At 39.2% G+C, this 16267-nt stretch overlaps 1 protein-coding gene across 2 annotated transcripts; it reads right to left on the bottom strand.

The window, feature by feature from the left end:
* Nucleotides 1-135: 135 nt before the first annotated feature.
* Nucleotides 136-15751, bottom strand: Rrh (retinal pigment epithelium-derived rhodopsin homolog). Of its 2 annotated transcripts, XM_070022037.1 has the most exons (7): nt 15646-15751; nt 11491-11681; nt 9014-9113; nt 8290-8443; nt 7084-7252; nt 4960-5138; nt 136-275 (listed from the first exon to the last, which is right to left on the bottom strand). In XM_070022037.1, exons 1-7 carry the CDS (start codon nt 15749-15751, stop codon nt 161-163), a joined length of 1014 nt encoding a protein of 337 aa, XP_069878138.1. In that variant the 3' UTR covers nt 136-160. The 2 variants fall into 2 exon arrangements, with proteins under 2 accessions (XP_069878138.1, XP_069878139.1); XM_070022038.1 differs by lacking the exons at nt 9014-9113; nt 11491-11681.
* Between the last annotated feature and the right edge of the window lie 516 nt (nt 15752-16267).

Genomic DNA, 16267 nt, shown 5'->3' with positions numbered 1-16267 from the left:
ACTACCAAAAAGCTGGAATGGAGCTGTGGCTCAAGTGGTAGGGTGCTAGCCTTGAGCAAAAGCGCTCAGGGACAGTGCATAGGCCCTGAGTTCAAGCCCACCACTGACAACACAAACAAAAGCCATAGACAAAATGATTTGATGGTGCTTTTCACTTCTTTCAGATTCTTCCAGAAGCCAGTGGGTTTTGAGACACATCCATTGGTAAAATACTTGTCACAGGCATTGCTTGGTGAGTCTGGCATTTTAACATGGCTAACATTGCCCTCCGAAACCTACAATAAACAAATGGAAAACCTAACATCATTCTATAATGACAGAACATTTAAGCATTTTTTAAAATTTTATTTTATTTTATTTGTGAACATACTGTACAGAGGAGTTACAATTACATGGGCAGGATAATGCGTACATTTCTTACCAAGCATTGCAGCCTCCTCCTTTGTTTACCCTTCACATCCCTTCCCAGCCTCCCCCCTCCCCCCCATTTAAGCAATTTTTTAAGCAAAGGTGTGACTCCTGCAACAAATCAATCCCAGCCTCCAACTCTATCATCAACTATCGAGAACCTTTATAAATTCATAGGGCATATGGTACAATTAGGGACCAATTTTGCACCACTGATTATAAGTATTGAAGACATTTAATAAAAATCAACCACCATACATGTTTACAGCACATTTCAAATGTCAAGTGCAGTGAGTTATTCATATGGATGGAAGGATGTACATTTTATGTATCTGTTCTGAGCAAAGGTTAGTTTATTTTGAGACCGCTTGAAAAAACTGAGCTTTCCAAAAAGCACTGAGATTAAAATGCATCTGTTCCTCATTTTGTATTGGTCTGTTTGGTCTTAAATTTTTGTTTTGATTTTATGTAGGTTTTTGGTATGTTTGTTTGTAAACAATTGTTTTGTTTTTGAGACAGGGTCATACTATGTAGCACAGTCTGTCCTCAAGCTCATGATCCTCCTGTCTCTGCCTCACAAGTGATGTATGACAGGCATACACCACCAGACTTGTATCTTACTTTAAAATTTTTATACTATTTCACATGCCTACAGCTATGGCTACCTTTCCCAAATATGTACATTGGATGCACAGATGCATATATTTAATAGAGCAGCATTGACATTCTGGGATCAAATAAGCTGATCCCACGTGAGATGTTGTGCCAGATATTTAAGTGTAGCCAATTGGTTCATTTTCCAGCAATAAGAGGAAATCCACATTTCACTGAAGAGACAGAAAGGGAACTTTTTGGGTGATAGTCTTAAGAAAGATGGAGGAAGGGGAGCAAATTTTTCTATCATCCTGAAGTTAAGACTTTATCTTAACTCTCGATTTTTCTCTTGCATTTGACTATGTCTTCTATTCAGTAAATACATAATTATGCTATAAAGGATGACAGCTTAACATTTTCTTGTTCAGAGAATCATTCTTTTTCTGGAATGGGAGAAACATTTGAACCAAGCTCATCAATTACCAACATGATTCTTACTGCCAGAAAGCCATCTGACCCTTTTTTTCTCTCTCTGTTCGTTTCTAGCTCTTGCTGCTCTTTTCTTGCTCTCTTGCTCTCTCTCTTTCCCAGCCACATGGAGTGCCAACCTTGCCTGGTCCCAGCAGGTCTACCCCTTACCTGAATACCACGTGAGTGCTACTGTTCTGACCCCTCTCTCTGCTCTTTTCTCTCTCTTTCCTCTCTTCCCAGCTCTCTCTCATTCCCAGGCCTTTCCCAGCCACGTGGAGTGCCACCCTTGCCTGGTCCAAGCAGGTCTACTGAATAAACCTACCCCTTATCTGAATACCACGTGCGTGCTGGTGCTGTTCTTACTCGGCTACCTCTTTTTAAAAACCTAACATAAATGGTGCCGTGCCTCGGATAAAGGCTTAAAGTCAGGATAGCTGGGATTTCTCTGGTTTTTTTTTTTTCCCTAGTTTTTCTTTTTTTTTTTTTTTGTTCTTCCCTTTTTGCTCTGAGGAATACCCGCAGTTCTGACGGCCTTTTGCGAACCAGTCTGTCTGCGGCGGAATCAACGCATCGATACCATTGCTGCCTTCGCATCCACGTCCACACTTCTCTACTCTGGTGAGTGAAACTACTCTACGGCTCTCTGTCACTGTCTCTGTCCAGACGTGGCGCCACGCCAGAGAGCTCCTACGGCCTTTAGCTGAAAGGCGGTCACCTCTGAAGCCGAGGACGCTTGGCTTTGGGGGCTTGGCCATTTCTCTCTAGAGGGCTCTGGGGGAAGTCGGGACGCCGCTTCTGCCTGGTCAGCTCTCCTTCACTCACCAGACTGACTCTCCTACTCATTTAATGGGGTGCTACGAATCACGCCTGAGCCGTGAAACCCCTTTGAAATGTCTCCCGCGCTCCCTGGAAAGCCAGAGAGACTCATTTTTATGCCATTCTCAGAAGCACAGTTTTTGCTACTGCAATGGTAAATGGTCAGAAGTTTAATTTCAGGCTTTTTGCTCTCTCTCTGCCATTCATGGGCAACTTTCTACCCTTTTTTTCTACAACTTTTTGGCTTGTGCCTTGAAGAGTGCGACGCAGGCTGGGTCCCAGGGACCCCCCTCTAGGTTCCCTCTCAAAGGCTAGCCAATGTAGGCTTAATCTATTCAGGCTTTCTTTGCATTCTTTCAGAAATTCGCCATCTTGAATTCGCCATCTTGGCCACGTGGTGGGTTAAGGGTTTGGCCCCATCTGACCCTTAACCTTCCACTAAGTTTACTACTCCATCTATTCTAAGGTGCCTTGCTAACAAGTTGCTCTTTTCACAGGCCCTAGTAACTGAGGCCCAACCATCTGATGTGCTTTGTTAGCAAAGATGTCTAAATTTTAGGTTTTGAGTTTTGCCTTTTTTGTTTTGTGTTGTGTATTCTACTACTGACTACATGGTTCTAAAATACTGGGCATATCTATGCTAAAATTTTCATCACATCTAATGAGTTTTGTCATTTCAGAATATTTGTTGGCAATTCTTGATAAGAACCAGGTAAGCTCTACTTATTCTACTTGATCTCCTTGTTGCTTTAATTGGAAATAATAAAGGGCTTTTGTGGCAAAGATTTCAGTTCAAAGCCAGCTCGGGCTAAAAAATCCCTAAGACTCCGTCTCCCAGCTAAACTCTGCAAGTGGTACTATAACTCAGTGTGGTAGAGTGCTAGCCTTGAGCAGAAGTGCTCAGGGACAGTGCCCAGGCCTTGAGTTCAAACCTCCTTAAATACTAGTGGTACTATAATTCAAAGTGGTTCAGTGCTAGCCTTGAGCGGAAGCGCTCAGGGACAGTGCCCAGGCCTTGAGTTCAAATCTTGAATACCAACTAGGACAAGCCATCCCAGCAACGAGCACCTAGATTCAGCCAGTCTAGGGAACAAGGGAACGTGGAAAGGAGTAAGAGGAGATGATGTCACATCAGCTACTTTGTGCCTGCCCTTTCAAAATTAACCTGAGCCGGGAGGTCAGTAGAAGTAAGAAGCCTATCCAGCCAATGTCTATACCTGTCTACCTATTAACTGAACAGGAATTTATATTCTTGCCTTTGTCACCTGACTTCTCTACCTAGTCGCCAGATATCAGAAGTAACTAGGGACATTTCTACCAACATTTTCAGCCCCAAGTCCTTCCTCTTGCCATTTATTTGCTCTCTAGTATTTTTTTTTCCAGCCCCTCAATGCTCATGAGACTTCTCCAGATTTCATCTAAGGACTCACGCAACCAAGGGACAGCTGCTGTTCACCGCCTTCTCTGGGAGGAGACCAAATTCCAGCCTTTTACCCCTATTGTCGACGCCCCTTGTCAGCAGGAAGTAGCCAGAGAGAATCCTCGCCCTATTTCATGATTATTAAAAGGCTGGAATGTAAGGTCCGCTCCTGGATGGCCAGCAGACTCCACCCTCCTCGCAGCAAAGTCTCCACCCAGTACCTGCATTACCTAGGCAACTGGGACACCTGGAAGAGGTCACATCTGCATCTGCTGAGGTCACATCTGAATTTGATGTGGCCACACCTTTCCCCACCCATACCCTACATAAGGGCTAGCCCAGGCCCAGACTCTCCCTTTTTTTCTCTCTCTGTTCGTTTCTAGCTCTTGCTGCTCTTTTCTTGCTCTCTTGCTCTCTCTCTTTCCCAGCCACGTGGAGTGCCAACCTTGCCTGGTCCCAGCAGGTCTACCCCTTACCTGAATACCACGTGAGTGCTACTGTTCTTACCCCTCTCTCTGCTCTTTTCTCTCTCTTTCCTCTCTTCCCAGCTCTCTCTCATTCCCAGGCCTTTCCCAGCCACGTGGAGTGCCACCCTTGCCTGGTCCAAGCAGGTCTACTGAATAAAACTACCCCTTATCTGAAAAAAAAAAAAAAAAAAAAAAGAAAGCCATCTGAAATGAAGCTCATCTTTGGAAGAATAGATGGCAGAACTTGGGTCTTGAGTTGGCCAAAGTCATCTTGGTCACTATGTGAAAAGAGTCTGTCACCAAGCTGGAGCGCTGAATACTTAAGATCCCAGATGCTTCTCTGGTTGCATAAGTCAAGTGACAGTGCATTAGGCAGAAATGAGTTTCTGTCACCTCTAGAAAAGTCTTAGAACATTATCTACTGCCTATACGACATTCTTTCTGTTTTAACTTACTGTGGTGTGTGTGTGTGTGTCTGTGCACGTGTGCGTGCACGTGTGTGTGTGTGACAGAGAGAGAGAAAGAGAGAGAGAGAATATGTGTATGTATATACTGGGCCTAGAAATTAGGGCCTCTTGCTCTCCTTTGGCTTTCTCACTCAAAGCTGATGCTTTACCAATTGAGCCACATCTCTACTTCCAACTTTTTACTGGCTCATTGCAGACAAGAATCTCATGGACTTTTCTGCCCCAACTGGCTTCAAACCTCAATCCTCAGATATCAGCCTGCAGACTAATGAAGATTATAGGTATGAGCCACTAGCACCAGGCTTGCATTACTTACTTTTTATTTGCAACCACATAAATACAGGGGTTGTAGAACGTTGAAGATTTTGCAAACAGTGGAGCTATGATTGCCATTGGGGGAGGAATCTCTTTTGGGTCCCCAAAGGAAGCCCATAAGCACACAATGGAATAAGGGGACCACGCCACCAGAAACATCAAGATCATTACCACGGACATCTGGAAAAATAAATTGATATCACTAAGTCCAACATGTACAATACATACATAATTAATGTACCTAAAATTGTGTGAAACATCTACCTCGATGAATGAGTTGATACTGTTGATGGTATAAAGGAAGTAGCTGGGATTTCAGCATCAGTATTCTTTGTTTACATGCCTGAAATAATCTGTGACAAGAGCCTGGCAAATGACTATGTTGAATAGCACAAAGATGCTGCTTTTAAGAATGCTATATATGTGGAAAGAATGTTCCCTTTTCTTTCTGTGTGCTATAGGAGAGTATGAAAGATAGCTTTAATGAAAGACAGATGAAAACCCACTCAAACCCACTTCGAGTAATTGTGCTTTGAACTGCTGGCATTTATCCATCATCTACCATCTCTGTCTACCTATCTCTCTATCTACCTATCTCTCTTCATCTTATCTTCCTAATCTTCCACAAACAGTTTTATAATCAATGGATTCTAACACAAGTCATTTGAGTTGAATATATTTATGTACAGTGCAGATAATTTTGTAAAGGTGCTTTTTTTGCATCTTCAGTGGAAAAATTATTACTTGACATTGTTCCTTCCACATCGACCACTACATTAAAAGACCTTAAAAAGGATAGAAACATTTAAGGACAGAGAACTAGAGTTGCAAAATAGTTTGTTTTGTTAATAGAAACAGTAACCATTGAATAAGTGTCCAATTGCCATTTAAAAAAATAAAAACAATAGCTGAGCACTGCTGACCCACACCTGGAATCCTAGCTACTTAGGAGGCTGAGATCTAAGGACCATAGTTCAAAGCCAGCCTGGACAGGAAAGTGTGTGAGACTCTTATCTCCAAAAAAGCCTATTAAGTGGAGCTCTGGCTCAAGAAGTAGAGTGTTAAAGTTGAGCACAAATGCTCAGGAACAGCACCCAGCTATGAATGTCCTACATACACACATGCACACACACTCCAATTAGCCTCAGTACCAGAAAAATTCCACAAGAAAATGTTCAAAAGAGCCAAGAATGAGAGAAACCCAGATACAGATGAATCCATTCTACAGAACTACAGGTATCTGGGAACTGAAGGTAGCTCTGAATGTAGAGTACACATAGAACCCAACACAGAAGAAAGGCTGAAATTTGCAAACCAAGAGTCAGCCAGAAAGGGAAGACCACTTTCCACATTGGACCAATGAAGAGCCACACAAAAGCATATCAGTGTGAGATTTAGATTACTGAAGACAGAGAGAAGATCCTGTATGCTTATGGAGAGAATTCACAGATCAGAACAAAGGCTCAGTCACCAGAATGCCAAGAGCCTTTGCAACTACATATATAAGCAGTATCTTAGAAGTTCCTTGAATGTTACTATGGTACCTAGAATTCCAGACAGACGATTATGCTAGTAAAAACAAAAATTCCTTGTCATCTCGGGAATCTATACTAGAGAGTGTGTTCCACCCAACAGCTGGAATAAATCAAAAAGACAAAAGGAAGACAAGCAATCCAGAAAACTGGTGATCTGAGAGGGAAGGGGATGAAAAGCATTCATAGCGGGTAAAAAGAGGCTGGGGAGGTCAGATTTCTGAGCAGTGGTCTGAGAGAGAACAACCGAGAGATGACTAAGGAATGAGAGGCTCCAACCGAAAGTGTGTTGGAATGAAATTTTCATCTGACTATTTATTGCTAATGCACTGCCAGGATGAAGAGAGAAAAAGGGGAAGAAAAGAGATGAGCAGGCTGGTAGCCTTCTCTTCTATAGTACATATTTCAGGGATGGCAGCACACCAGAAATATTCGAAGGGCAGATGTGCATATCATTTGAAAACAGAGGAGTAAAAATAGAAAGAGCTGGGGAGTGGAAAAATTAGAGATGGGGAAAGGAGACTGGGTCACACATGGAATTCATTTAATTACATAGGTGTGAAAACTTTTCAGAGAATTTTTTATTTTCTTACCTTTGTTACATCTACCTGATCTGACCAGTCTCCACTGAGGATCACAGTGCATTTACTAGTAGCATGGTATTTAATGGATTGGGTCACGTGATAATAGCAGTAAAACATCACTGTCAAGGGCACAATAAAATTTATCACAATAACTGTCATGGTGTATGACACGAAAGATCTGGAAATAAGAAAAGACAATTGTGATGACTCATTTAATGTCCTAACTGGGGGAGTGGAGAGAAGACATAATTATTAGAAATATTAACAAGCATTGTATTTGTTAGTTTAGAAAATATATTTGTTTTGGGGTGGTTTTTTTTCCAGTCCTGGGGCTTGAAGTCAGGGCCTGAGCACTGTCCCTCAGCTTCTTTTTGCTCAAGGCTAACATTCTACCACTTGAGCCATAACACCACTTCTAGTTTTTGTTTTTTTTTCTGTTTATGTGGTGCTCAGAAATCGAGCCCAGGGTTTCATGCATGCTAGACAAGCACTTTATCACTAAGCCACATTCCCAGCCCCTAGAAAATAGATTTGATCTTTCACTTAGAGCAGGGGGTGACAAAACATGAACCTTGGGTCAATTCCAGCCAGGCAGCTAGCTATCTTTATAAATAAAGTTTTATTGGAACGTAACCATATGCATTCATTTACATACTGTCTATGGATCTCTTTACAATGACAGAGTGAAATAGATAGAGCCAATCTGATTTATAAAGTCTAAATTATGTTTTTGGACTATTGACAGATATAACTTGAGATTCAGTTTTTAAATTCTTTTTTTGAATCATTTCCTATTTTCCTCAGGGAGGAAAAAATAAAAGAACATCACTAACTCACAGGAAAATTCCTAAAGTGACTTTGGCTGCAAAACTCTTAAAAAAATGCTTGAACATCAGATCATCTTGCAAAGATAGTAGAAGCAGTCTGGGCTTTCCTATAGCTGACTGCTGTCCATCTTCACTGGCTTTCTTTTTCTACTCGGGATCCTAACTCAGATACCCTTACATATTGAAAGGCTGGTGGGTACCACCCAATGCTGCCTTAGGAGAAGACATAAGAAGAGAGGAAAGAACTTGGATGGCCTGTACTTGCAAACAAGCATCATTCACTAGCATTATATTTTATCCCCTGCCTCAATCACTATCAAGGAAAGCACAGCTGAGCCTCTATCTCAAGAGTGAGCCTTTGATTATAAAGTATAAACATATCTCTTACGCATCATTTTTCCTCCAGTTTATGGTACAGGTAGCCCCGGTAGGATCTGGAGCATAACTGGCCCATCCTATGATGGGCATCAAAGCCCAGAACAGACCATTGATCCAGGCCCCCAGAATCATGGTGACGTAAGTCCTGGTGGTCATGCCTCTTCCTGTCATCAAGAGTAGGAAACATTAGCATCATTCGCAGTGGTAAGGACTCACTTTGCTTCCATGGATGATTCAAAACTTCTATCTGGTGGATTCTTTACAGGCTACTTTCATCTACACAAGGCCTGTCTATAGGAATTCACATTCTGTAAATTAAGACATTGAAGTTAAAACCTGAGTAACAAAACGGACATATCAGAATATAAGCCAGGAGAAGAGATTTCCAGGCCAAGGAAAACAGCATTTATAAAAGTGCCAAAGTGGGAAGGAAGTTGGCCAATATGTCAGGAGATAGTGTTCCTAGCCAAAGGTGGGCAGGTAGCAAAACCAGTCCTGCAGAGCCTGAAAGACTTATAAAATTTGGGATTTGTTTTAAACAATACTGGGAAGACCCTGGAACTTCCCCTCCCCACCTGCCCTCTTCGCTCAAACTTTTGAACAAGGATTACTAGAGAGAAATAAGGTTGATGATGGTTACAAACCAGAACATAATTTGGTTTAAAATGAATGTCTGATGGATGCCAGTTGGGCATTCAATCTCCTCCCTGAACAGCTGAGGAACTTGCTCTTACCTATGTCAGGATGACAGATGGTCAGGTATCGATCTATGGCTACAACTGTGAGTAAGCCAATGCTTGCCATTCCGAAAAAGATGTTCAATCCAGCATAAATCTGAAAAACCAAAATTGAAGAGAATTCACCATTCCAAAATACCCTCCCAGAAAAACATTTAAAGTTTGTCTCATCATTTGTCTCATCATTATTACAAATACACAGAATGCTTTTATAATGTTTCAAGATATACCTTCCATAACTGATTTTACAAAGGCATTTCTAGAAAGTGTTTTGAAATTTTTTTAATTTTTAAAATTTTGAGACATAAGGTGAAACTTCTTATAGGTTATTATATCAACAAAACACACAATATGCCATACAGTAATGTAAAATGCAAAGCAAAAGTTTAATATTCAGAAAAAGGCCAGGGTAAATTCAATAGAAAATGGTCAACAATGTATAATCTGTTCACCCAAGTCCATGTAATATGAAAGTTTAGTTTAATATAAATTTTTAGTATGTAAAATATACAACCAACGACCACAATAATTATTCAAAGAAAAACAATTTTTTAAATCATCTAACATTCACAGAAATAATGAAAATTTAAAAGTCTGACAATCCCAAGATTTGAAGAGGTTTTCATTATCAGGATAACCATTTTGGAAAGTAATCTAACCATAACTAATGAGGTTGAAGATAAAAAATTTTGTACAAGCCAAACTTTGCTTTTCTGAGTGATATGTCTAGTTAGTGATATGTCTAAGTTAGTAATGGAGACATGTATAGAAATTTACTGAAGCTTTCTTTAAATGCTTAATAATGTGAAAATAACAAGGTATGTAGGGCTATATTTATACAACAGAAAATCACATAGCAGTCTAATTAATGACACAACCACATCCATTAAAATAGATAAATATCAAAAACACTATTGAACAATTATAGCAAATTTTGCATATCACCAGCAATCTGACAGTGATACAAAATTTAAAATAGCATCTGATTTATGTACACAAAACTATGTAGCTGGAAAAACACTCATGGGAGAGAAAAATAATAAGATAGGGAAGGTAAGTCATGGCTTTCCACAGTAGCTCTCAAGTTTGGTATGTTTAAGAATAAAAATAGTGCCGGGCGCTGGTGGCTCATGCCTGTAATCCTAGCTACTCAGGAGGCTGAGATCTGAGGATCGCGGTTCAAAGCCAGCCCGGGCAGGAGAGACCGTGAGACTCCTATCTCCAATAAACCACCAGAAAACCGGAAGTGGCGCTGTGGCTCAAGTGGTAGAGCGCTCGCCTTGAGCGGAAGAGCTGAGGGACAGCGCCCAGGCCCAGAGTTCAAGCCCCACGACCGACAAAAAAAAAAAAAAAAAAAAAAAGAATGAAAATAGTCTGAAACACAGATTGAAAACCATTGAAATTTGACAACATTGTTCAAAATATATGTGGGCTCCTAGTATTCTGTTATTCTTACTTGATTCTCTATAATTTTATGATTTATAATAATAAATTGCTTAAAAAGTTAAGCCAAAGTTGAACATACTTACTAAAATAAATTAATATTCATCTCATTATCAGTAGAAATAATACTAAATATTATTAGTACCGATTTTTGTAAAGGACTTTTATAAGGAAAATTAATGTTATACCATAATTAGATTCCTTAGGTACAATGACTATCATGAAATATTTATTTAGTTATTATTTATTTATTTTTTGCCAGCCCTAGGACTTGAACTCAGGGTCTGGGCAATGTCCCTTAGCTTCTTTAACTCAAGGCTAGCCCTCTACCACTTGATCCACAGCACCACTTCCAGCTTTTTCTGTTTATGTGATACTAAGGAATGGAACCCAGGGCTTCATGCATACTAAGCAAGCACTCTACCAGTAAGCCACATTCCCAGCCTCATGAAATACATTATTTCAAATGAAAGTAGGTATTTCTTTTTTAATTTGTATATACAGATTTTCATATAGCTATACAGACTGTCACTCTTTAGTTGGATGTTAAGTTTGGTTAGTATTTGGAGAGCTTTTTAGTGATTTAAAGATGTCTTAAAGAATATATCCTCAGTCCTTTCTTTTTTTAAAAAATTGTTTTAGAAATAGCATATCCTGCACCAGGTGCTGGTGGCTCACACCTATAATCCTAGCTACTCAGGAAGCTGAGATCTGAGGATAGTGGTTCAAAGCCAGCCCAGGCAGGAAAGTCCATGAGACTCTTATCTCCAATAAACCCCCAGAAAACTGGAAGTGGCACTGTGGCTGAAGTGATAAAGTGCTAGCCTTGAGATGAAGAGCTGAGAGACAGCCCCAGGGCCCAGAGTTCAAGCTCCTCGACCAACAAAAAGAAAAAAAAGAAAGAAAGAAAGAAAGAAATACCATATCCCACAGTATCTTATTTAATCTAAATTCTTGAGATTTTTAAGAGATTTAAATTTACATCTACTGGATCTACTTGATTCTTGCTTTATTCCAAAGATCTGTGATACCTGACAGCCTGCATATCCAAATTTCCATCTTCCATACAGATCTGAAGCAGCAGACATCGGGTAGCCTATGCTGCTCACCCCTATGTCCGTCAGAGCCAGGTTAATGATAATTGCGTTTGTGGGAGTCTGAAGTTCCTTGTACTTAATGAATATACCCAGAACTATGAGGTTGCTGAGAATACTTATCACACCTGAGGACATAAACAAACACGTGAGTATTTAAAAGTAGAGTCAAAATGTAATGGTCAAGCCCCTTCAGGAAATGACCGAAAATCTACTTTAGTTTGTTAGTTTGAAGCATTCCCTGCTGTTTTTCAGATTGTAACATCTTCACAACCATTTCTGTGAAACAGAAACAAGATTAGAACAAAGAAGTTCTGCTGATTGCATAGCCAGCAGGAAATGTCGCTTTTCTTTCCTTTTTTTTAAATTGTGAAAACACTGTACAGAGGGGTTACAATTACATGGGCAAGATAATGAGTACATTTCTTATCAAGCATTGTAGCCTCCTCCTTTGTTTCCCCTTCCCATCCCTTCCCATCCTCCCCCCCAATCCTCCCCCCACCTGCCAAATTATATTAAGTGAAGTAAGCCAGGCCCAAAGAAACTTAGGTCCCATGGTTTCCCTTATTTGCAATAACTAGTATATGTCTGAGTCAAGCAGAAAAGGTCAGATAAGTTGATGTTAGGCAAACGAACCCTAAGATATGTATTCAAATATTTTTTCTTTCAGGTGATTGTTTCTAACACATTTATAAGATTATTTCTTTGTCGCTTTTCATATTGTTACCTCTGACACGGGGTCCTTTTTCTTTCTGGGACGCCTGGATGACAACCGCACTCTCACTTTTAGTAACTTAACTTCCTCCTCCCTTTCTCTGACACCTGAGGCTCTTCTTTTTCTGTAACTTCCTTTCTCCAGCCTTCAACAATCATTCTACCCTAACAGTGTCCTCTTAACACTCTCTCTGGCTCCTGACATATGCTCTGGATTCACATTTTATTCAGCTCTCCATCATAAAACATTGATTAAACATGTACGAAGTATGGAAGATATGTGATTGTTCCAATTTTCCTTGAAAGTCAATATATCCATATCTGAATTCATCATACCATACACACACACACACACACACACACACACACACACACACACACCTGTAAAAGACTGCCCACTGCAAGATTTGACTATCCCAACAGTTAGTTAAGCCAGCTGTCTCTTCCACTAGGATTTATGGCACTGTTGATAGCACCCTAGCCAACTTAACCTTATAGTCCAAAACTGAACTTTTTCAATGTCCCAGAATTGACTGGTCTCAGGTAGACTGAGAACAAAACTTATTGATTAGAATTCGAGTGAGAAATACTGATTAGACCAGTGTTCCATATAAACCTAATCAACAGTCCCTAGATGTTGAATAGGATGCATACATTTTCCCTAAAGCAGATGTGAACTACTCTACTCCATATGGTGTGTGTGGGGGGGGGGGGGGGGTAGGCTGAGATTTCCCGAAAGAAGCAAGCTAGAACCAGTCCTGGCCTTCTGGAGAGTAAGAAAGGGTTATGCCATACACAGGAATAGAATGGAATTTCCCATGAAGAGAACTCCTTGATGAGTGATTCCCAGCTATTGTTAGCAGAAGGGAAGGTTTCCAAGCACCATCACACAAAAGAATCAGCTAAGTAAGATCTGTCATAGATGGTACTTGAATCAAAACATCCGCCTTAGCATCCTGTTGTACTAATCTTCACACTCCCGTTCTTTCCTTTAGAAACTGCAAGCTGAATATGCTTGCCACCGCCTACACTTGTCAAATAAGCTCACCAGTCTAGTAGTTTGCCAAACACACCATGGTTATTATAAATCTTGACTCCGATTTTCCCCGATGGAAACACTCTAATCCTTTTCTCTGTACATGCAAATGCTAGCCATTCTTCAATGTTCAGTCCATATCGAATTTGGTCCTAAAACCTTCTTCTATCCATAGTCCTATATGTTTTCCTCCCTCAATCTTATGTGATCCTGTATTATTTAACTGTATGTTCTCCTACTCTTGTCATGTACATATCAGGTTCCTAATGAACTCTGTCTTGAGTATGTGACATATAGTAGCTTTATTTAATACAAAGATCACAACTAAAACTCACAATTAAGCTTAATTTCTATTGCCCTGAAGTTGCCTGATAAAATTGACCCTTGCAGTTAAATAAGAGAGAGATCTAAAACTAAAAGACTGTTCAGATCCAAGCATAGTAGCTACGTAGAAAACACCTTGCACTGAGCAAATTTTGGAAGTTCTTTGCCTGTATAAGCAGGAGAATCAAAACTAAAACATACCTTACTGAGTTCATGTAAGAATGAATTATTTTGTACATGTAAGGATTCAAAACAATGTTTGGTGCATAGCAAGTTATCAAATGATATTGGTACTGGCAATAAGATTCCTATTATTATCTCTGCTGCAAAGATCAGTCAGATAGATGGTCTTAGGAAATTTCCTTTGCATGTGACTCTTGTTACCAGACCACTTTAGCATTCTTTTAGTCAGTTACAAATAAATAAATAAATAAATAAATAAATAAATAAAGGAAAAAGAAAAGCTGGACGTTGATGGTTCATGCCTATAATCCTAGCTATTCAGGAGGTTAAGATCTGAGGATTGTAGTTCAAAGCCAGCCCAGGCATGAAATTCTATGACTCTTATCTCAATAAACCACCAGAAAACCAGAAGTGGCGCTGTGGCTCAAGTGGTAGAGTGCTAACCTTGAGCTGAAGAGCTGAGGGACAACACCCAGGCCCAGAGTACAGTTCAAGCCCAGGACGAACAAAAAAAAAAAAAAGGAAAAAGGAAAGAAAAAGAGAATTTTTTTTAAAAAAATGCAACATACTTCAGTGTAAGATTGTCTCTCACTTTTCAGCAAAAAAAAAAAAAAAAAGAACTTCCAGTACTTATGTAGAAATATTCAATAAATATCTCTAAAATTATGAAACATTAACTAAGGAACTCTTAATTTCTAGCATAAGAAGACATACTCTAATTGTAATTATGAGAAAAAAACTAAACAGTTATGAAGAATAAAGTAGATCCATCCAGATTTTGTTATATTTTTTCACTCGATTTCAAACATGTCTTTAACTTTCCATAAAAGTCCATCAAAAAAGCATTGAATTTAATATAGTTATTTGTAAAACTCACCAGAAAATAATTTCTACTGTCATTTCCTCTGCCACTTTTTTCTACAAACAAGCCTCTATCTTAATCTAATATTAGAATTGAATGTATATATCCAAGAGAAGCAAATATTTGCCTGACATCGAATTCATTTCTCACAACAATCATGATAGTTACTTCACTGTACAAAATATGAACACAATAGAATAAAAGGGTGAAAGAATTTGCTCATTATTTCAAAGATACTAAAATATGACTTCCAAAGCTCAAGAGTTTTCTATTATAACATTCTGGAAGGAACTGCATTCTTAAACTCTGCCTTTAATAATATTATATTCTGCTCTCTTTTTAAGACTTGAATTTTCTTTCTAGTACCTATCAATCTTTAGCTAGATACCAACACCAAGAAGAAAACTATAACAATTATGTATGAGAATATTAATTTGCCATGCTACACACTAAGTAAACTTAGTTTAATAATGAAATTATCAAATATATGGATGTTTTTTATTTATCTTCATTTTATAGAAAACTGTTCCTGGTCATCTTCCATTGCTTGTTATTTATTAAAATATCTTATGACATTAACCACTGTTCTCAAGGCTTTCCGGGAGAATGGAAGAGATAACATTGATCAAAATGCATTGTACTCATAAACTGACATGTTGAATTAAAATCCTTTTGTACAAATACTTAAAGGTAATTTTTTAATATATGAAAATACAAAAACAATATATAAAAAGACAAAGCAAAACCCAATGCTTTCTTTCATTTGCATTTTCTTCTTCAATCCTTACAGCCTAGATTATACTCTAAATCCGCCTATTTTACATGAACAAGTTAGCACTATAGATCTGTACGGAAAACCTGTATTTCTTCACCCACCGGAAACCAAGATAATCGTTTTGCAGTAATGGCCCATACTTACCACAACCACCCATTACCTACGATAAGAGCTCATACTTGCCAAAATGGCCCATACCTGCTGTAATCAAGTAAGTAGCAACAATGTTGTGTTCAGTTTGTGAAAAGACAGAGCCATCTTCATTTCTAGAGCCTGAACTGTTACCTACATTATTCCTTAGCATTATGGGGGAGAGCTATGGAGACAACTTACACAACAAGCCCTCAATAATTATGATCTGCTTTAATAGCCTGTGAGAAAGGTTTGTCAGGACCAATCATTTCCACCTACAGAGCTCAAAAAATGGTCTTTTCATACAGGCCCTGCTTAACAAATGGAATTGGGCTAAAGAGGAAGGGATTTTAATGCCCAGAATATGGGAAAAGCTTATTAGTGAAACAAAGAGAGGAACACTAAGTCTCATACCAGTTTTAATGCTGAAGCAGGTCACCAAGCACACCCGTCCTACTTAAGCAATAAACAGTCAGTGAAGGAACTAACTGAACTCCTTTCTGCCTGAAATTAAAAACTTGTTTCATCCTATGTAACTAATCAGATTAAGTACTCTGTGGTTGCCCACTTGAGCTGTTAGATTTCAGTTTCCTTTGTGTTTAACAATTTATATACTTAGAGGTAAAGAGTAACCTATCCCCTCTGTATTTTCATATCTCACTCCCTTACAGGTATCAATATTGTTTGG

This window comes from Dipodomys merriami, unplaced genomic scaffold (assembly GCF_024711535.1).
Source record: "Dipodomys merriami isolate MVZ:Mamm:240054 unplaced genomic scaffold, mDipMer1.0.p SCAF_15, whole genome shotgun sequence".
Lineage (NCBI taxonomy): Eukaryota > Metazoa > Chordata > Mammalia > Rodentia > Heteromyidae > Dipodomys > Dipodomys merriami.
This window is presented reverse-complemented; position numbering and strand designations above follow the sequence as displayed.

Coding starts and splice junctions, on each gene's coding strand:
- Rrh (XM_070022037.1), bottom strand. CDS start 15,751: ATGCTAAGGAATAATGTAGGTAACAGTTCAGGCTCTAGAAATGAAGAT. Junction 8,444..9,013: donor CATCTGTCATCCTGACATAG/GTAAGAGCAAGT, acceptor TCTTGATGACAG/GAAGAGGCATGACCACCAGG. Junction 276..4,959: donor TATGTGGTTGCAAATAAAAA/GTAAGTAATGCA, acceptor TGTTTATTGTAG/GTTTCGGAGGGCAATGTTAG.